The 6,000-nt window shown below is 44.7% G+C and overlaps 1 protein-coding gene across 1 annotated transcript in view; it reads left to right on the top strand.

Moving 5' to 3' along the window:
- Nucleotides 1–210: 210 nt before the first annotated feature.
- LOC135812230 (15-hydroxyprostaglandin dehydrogenase [NAD(+)]-like) overlaps nucleotides 211–6,000 on the top strand; it is a 28,460-nt gene continuing 22,670 nt past the window's right edge. The window contains exons 1-3 of the mRNA XM_065325571.1: nucleotides 211–744; nucleotides 4,975–5,098; nucleotides 5,579–5,703. Of these exons, the coding sequence (XP_065181643.1) occupies nucleotides 631–744; nucleotides 4,975–5,098; nucleotides 5,579–5,703 (363 nt within the window). The 5' untranslated portion in view covers nucleotides 211–630. The remainder of the gene's footprint in view (nucleotides 745–4,974; nucleotides 5,099–5,578; nucleotides 5,704–6,000) is intronic.

Raw genomic sequence — 6,000 nt, 5'->3', positions numbered from 1 at the left:
TTACTACTCCCTAAACAATGATTTTTGGATTTGGAACATACCGTACCGCGGTAAAAAAGGGAAAAAGAAAGAAAAAATGGGAAAAATGAGTCATTGAATGACTCACACAACCGTCACGTGCCAAATTTTCAGCTCCACATTCATTAATTTTCATGATTTAAATTTTGTTATCCTCTAGCTCTTATCTGTTTCATGTTTATTTTGCGTGTGGTTTGAAAGTACAAGTTGGCAACTATTCCTCTCTGTACGCTTGTACTGCACTCTGCAGCTGATTTTGTACCCTGTCACCTGTGCCTGTGTCTCCTGTTTAGTATTCATTATCATCAAAGTTAGTTGCCTGTTGGCCGTCAAAAAAACCACATCTCTTGATCTACAGTCCAGTCCGAGTGACTGTGTGTGCGTGCCGCTGAGCCTCAAATCTTCACCACCCGTAGAAAAATAACTGCATGGCCATCCATTGGCATTGCGTTGGATTCTTAGCTGCTAGTTCTAGTCAATAATTCATTTTGCACACTGACTCCAGGCGGCGGTGTAGAGACAAATTTCCGTATTGACGCAAAGACTCACTGGCTACAAGAGTAGTGCATTGTACATTGCCGAACATTTGTGGAGTTGACATTCTGATCGAGCATGATGGCTGGAATCGTCCGCCAGGACCTGAGTCGCAAGGTAGCCATCATTACCGGTGGAGCGCAGGGCATTGGCAAGGCATTCTCTGTGGCGTTCCTGCAACGAGGCGGCAAGGTACGGTCACAAATCCACACCCAGTGCATAGCATAGCAGCACACCAAAAACCACCGATAAAGTTTCTCCTAGCATACACATCGCCGGCATAGCCCGTAGCAAACTACAGGCACTAGCTAATATTAGTAATAACGACTGCGGATATAACGACAATTCGCGAATAACGACAGAATTTCCGTGACCAGAGCAAAGTCCCATCTACTGTAAAAGCCATAATATATAACGAAGTGCTAACTCTAACGAGTTAACGAGGAGAAATCTGTCGTTAACCCTTTACCAGCCGCAGGATTTATATGTAAAAAAACGGGGTCCACTAGATTGATAATAGAGACTAAACGGTGAATAATTTGTATTGACACCTTTATAGTTCTGGAAAGCTGCTAGAATTACCTTTCATATGAGACTAAAACCAAGCTGATAACATGTAGAAACGTTGCCATTCATGGCGAACAATAACTCGAGCAATGCGGCCGAAATAGCAAATTCGAGGACCATGACAATATGTACACTGTTCAGCTTCAGCTCATGCACCAGTTCATCTGTCAAGATTCAAACACCAGCAGAACCAGGCTGCTCTAGCGCTCATTTTTTGGTGCATGTCACGCATACGCGCGCATGGGCTGTGCACCGGGGCGCAAACACATACTTCAGCATGAAGTGCGTCACAGCCACACGCTTGAAATTTCTACTACACCCGTTTGCTGGACTTCGAGCTTCGGCGCTTGAGTATTTTACTTCGCGCTATATCGAATGATACGTATCTAATATTGACTGAGTACGAGGTCAATATAGGAAATAAAAGCCGAGTAAAAGACCGAGGCGAAGCCGAGGTCTTTTACGAGGTCTTTTATTTCCTATACTGACCAAGTACAAAGTCAATATTAGATTTATCACGACTAGCCAAAGCCTGTGTTCAATCGCTAAAAAGGAGTCAAATATAAGCGGTCAATATAGCCCTAAGGAGTGAAATATGCAGGAATATTTGACTGCTTAGGTATGGCAAAAATCTATGTGAGTCAATACTAAGGGAGTGATAAATGGTTGGAAAGCTGCATTCAATTGCTTTCAAATGAGCCGTCATATGTTGAATTTGAAGTAGGCAGACCGACGTTATAGTTGTTTGTACAGTGCTCTATGCTCATTTAGCATGAAGTGCGTCACAGTCACACGCTTGAAATTTCAACTTCACCCGTTTCCTGGACTTCGAGCTTCGGCGCTTGAGTATTTTACTTCGTGCTATATCAAATGAAACATCGTTGGAAAGCTGCGTTCAATAGCTTTCCAATGAGCCTTCATATGTTGAATTTGAAGTAGGCAGACCGAAGTTATAGCTGTTTGTACACTGCTCTATGCTCGTTTAGCATGAAATGTGCCAGAGTCAAACGCTTGAATTTCAACTTCACCTGTTTCCTGGACTTCGAGCTTCGGCGCTTGAGTATTTTACTTCGCGCATTATCGAATGAAACATCGTTGGAAAGCTGCGTTCAATAGCTTTCCAATGAGCCGTCATTTGTTGAATTTGCAGTAGGCAGACCGAAGTTATAGCTGTTTGTACAGTGCTCAGCATGAAGTGCGTCGCGCTTGAAATTTCAACTTCACCCAGGTGCATTCAACCGCGATTTTCTCGAAAAAAATGATGTGCAGCACACGGTTTTCTCGATGGTAGGTGATTCCGTAGGTTTTCAGCAGTAGTTTGCGATTATTCCGACCGCGGTGCGGCAAAAGACCATGGTTTACAGAGCGAAAAACGAATGCGTCGAATTCGACGCATTCGCACTATGTACGGCTGGTAAAGGGTTAAAATAGAAATCGTTATACAGAAATCGATACATATACTGTCCTATTGAGCGTTGAGAATGAGTGAGAATCGTTACTTTTGGTACACGTAAACCAGTCAATTTTGGGAAATCGTTTTATATGTGCGTCGTTAGAATAATGACTTTTACTGTAACTGATACAACGAGACTTCGGGTATAAGGACACTTTGCGAATCGGGACACTTTTCTAATGCCCCGCCGAGTGTCGTTATACGCAACGTTGACTGTAGCCTTGCCCTTTCTTTTTCTGCCCGTGTATGTTCATGTACATTTGTCTGTCCCCGGGGAAAATTGCGGAAAAAATCGGAAAAAAACGCGGGGAAAACGCGGCATAATATGGCATAATTTGCGGTGAATTTGCGGTAAATATGCGGTGAATAATATTGATGTGCGGCAATTTTCAGTGAGTATGTAGTGAAATCAATCAGTTACAAGTCTCTGGTGTAAGCACTCGTCATATTTGAGTAAAAAGCCGCCACGATGAGACGTTGCTGACCGAACAGTGCACTGTGTGTACGTGTAGTGCAACAAAAAAGTTCAAAAAACGCGGGAAAATCGCGGGAAACGCGGTCTTTTAAAAAATCGCAAAAAACGCGAAAAAAAACGCGGCCGCGGAATCGCAATTTTCCCCGGAGACAGATTTGTAGTCATTCTCTGTGTCTCTGTGTCCTCCGACAAAGTGTGCTATGTGCTTCCATTCTCTGATGGGCCACCATCAAGTCAAGTTTTGTTGGTGTCATGGTTCACGACGGTTGCAGGGCGTTGTGGCGACACGAACAATGCTGTACCGCTGTCACAGACTGTTCAGCGTGTAGCAATAAGGAACCTGGAGTGGCCCACTCTTTTTTGGGTTATCTACTCCTCTTGGTGGTGCTAACGGAATACAAACGGAAAGTGTTCCCAATTTGTTTCTGTGTACTGTAATTTCACAAATTTTTAGTGTACTTATATTTCGGGTACTTTCGGTGCATCTGTTTCATACCTAAAATTTCAATACACCGAACTAACACTAACACACATAATCCAATAGGGAACTGCTTCTCTAAGCACCTAACTTTTCTGTTCAGAGAAGCAGTTCCCTATTGGATTATGTGTGTTAGGACCCGGTCACATTGAGGGAACAATCCTCAGATTATAAACCGGGAATAATTTGTTCTGCTTTTCATCACGGCCACACTGCATACGCACAATGAAAAAATCTCACTCACGCGAGCAATTTTTTTTGTCACCACTCGCTTTTGGCAGCCTGTCAGTCCCGCTCCTGGGCCAGAGCTGCATCAGCACAGCCTCTAGAGTATCGCTCCACTTCAGAACGCAATAAAAAACAAGGAAATTCAAAGAAATCCAGTGGAAGCCGCGGATGATTATAATCTTCGGCGGAAAAGCGGGGCCTCGAGCTGATTTTCATCGAGTGGATTAAATCTCTCAAATCTCCCGCTCAGCGGCAACTATCCATGGTAACCACGGATTATTTTCAAATTTTCCCTCAGTGTGACCGGGCCCTTAGTGTTTGTTCGGTGTATTGAAATTTTAGGTATGAAACAGATGCATCGAAAGTACCGAAAATAAAAGTACACCAAAAATTTGTGAAATTACAGTACTGTAAACCGCCCAAAATTCGATCACTAAATTTTCGCGATTTCTTAGAACCAGCAAGTTTGCGATGGCAAAAGTTCGCGAAGCACTGGGGGCCACTTACATACACCCACTGTTGAAGTTAGATTTCACGATTTTGCGTTACGCTCTTCTCGCGAAAATAGCGAACATTAATCCGTCGCGAATATTAGGCAGTTTACAGTATATGATATTATCATGTGACTGATCATGTGACTGGTCATGTGACTGGTCATGTGACTGATCATGTGACTGATCATTTGACTTATCATGTGACTGATCATGTGACTGATCATGTGACTGGTCATGTGACTGGTAGGCAAAGCCCGATTTTGCCAGGGAAACTTCGATATTTTGCCGCAACATTTTGCTCACTCATCGTCGATATTTTGCTTTCATTTTGCCAGGTCACTCGATATTTTGCTCCCTTTTTGCTCCAATGCAAGGCCAAATTTGGGTCACGTGGAGGAAAACTGACCGAAAGTGGGTCACGTGTTGGCAAAATGAGAAAAAATGAGTCACGTGTTGTTAAAACTGTGCGAAAATGAGTCGCAAGCACCGTATAAGTGTAAAATCTCCCAATTTCCAGCGAACATACCGATATTTTGCTCCGTTTTGCTAGCAAATTCTCTAGTCAAAATTCTTCGATATTTTGCCAGCAGAATTGCTAGCAAAATCGGGCTATGTCTAGTGACTGGTCATGTGACTGGTCATGTGACTGATCATGTGACTGATCATGTGACTGATCATGTGACTGATCATGTGACTGGTCATGCTCCCTTATCATGTGCCTATGTAGGTGATGATTGGAGATCTCCAGCCGACTGTGGGAAGTGACACATGTTCAGAACTGCAGAGCAAATTTGGAAAGGCCAACGTAGCGTTCACACAAGTGGACGTCACCGACCACGATCAGCTTGATGGTACGTTACGAGGGCACGCACAGGCATGTGTGTGTGTGTGTGTCTATACGTGTGTGTACGTGTGTGTATGTGCGTGTGATTCACTGGCCAAAAAGCCACTTCGTAGCTGTGTGGTGTAGACCAGGCTGAATAGTGGGCATCAATTCTTCAGCCTTGCAAGCTGTTGAATGGTGCAATCCCAGCACAAGTTGCTATGGCTTCTGCCGTAGCATCGCTATAATCGTCTCCGGCGATGGGCGTCAAATGGTCAACGGTCATGTGCGTGTGCATGTCTTGTCCTTTGATCGGAGACTTCAGAAATTCTTACTGCATTCTCTCCTACCTAATCTCGATTTATCCTGACTGCCTCCTCTCTCTCTCTCTCTCTCTCTCTCTCTCTCTCTCTCTCTCTCTCTCTCTCTCTCTCTCTCTCTCTCTCTCTCTCTCTCTCTCTCTCTCTCTCTCTCTCTCTCTCTCTCTCTCTCCCTTGTTCTCACGTAGAAATGTACCGCTTGACACTGCGTAAGTTCTCTCGCCTGGATGTGGTCGTAAACAACGCTGGTGTCGGCTTTGAAGTGGAGAACTCTGCCCCGGACTGGTGGCGCAAGACTGTCGCCATTAATCTGGTAAGAGGGGGAATCCCCTCCTCGTTCACTTCCCTGCCCCTTGCTCCTACTCATCTCTCACAAACGCATGTGGTTTGTGTGTGTGAAGGCACTTTCAAACGGCTCAGCATGCGGGTAGTGTAAGCAATGCTCCTCGCCGACTGCCTTTTCTAGCCCTTTCAGGGCCACTACTGATTCCACGTATTCCCGCCAGGGCACACGCTGAGGCGTGCAAGTGTATGCACTGCCAGGATACTCGTCCTCGGGAAAACAGCGTACATTGTTTGGACGAGTTAACTCGTCCTCGGTCCTCAAAGG

This window comes from Sycon ciliatum, chromosome 3 (assembly GCF_964019385.1).
Source record: "Sycon ciliatum chromosome 3, ocSycCili1.1, whole genome shotgun sequence".
NCBI classification, from domain to species: domain Eukaryota; kingdom Metazoa; phylum Porifera; class Calcarea; order Leucosolenida; family Sycettidae; genus Sycon; species Sycon ciliatum.
The sequence above is the reverse complement of the archived record's forward strand: the minus strand, read 5'-3'. Positions and strand labels throughout refer to the sequence as shown.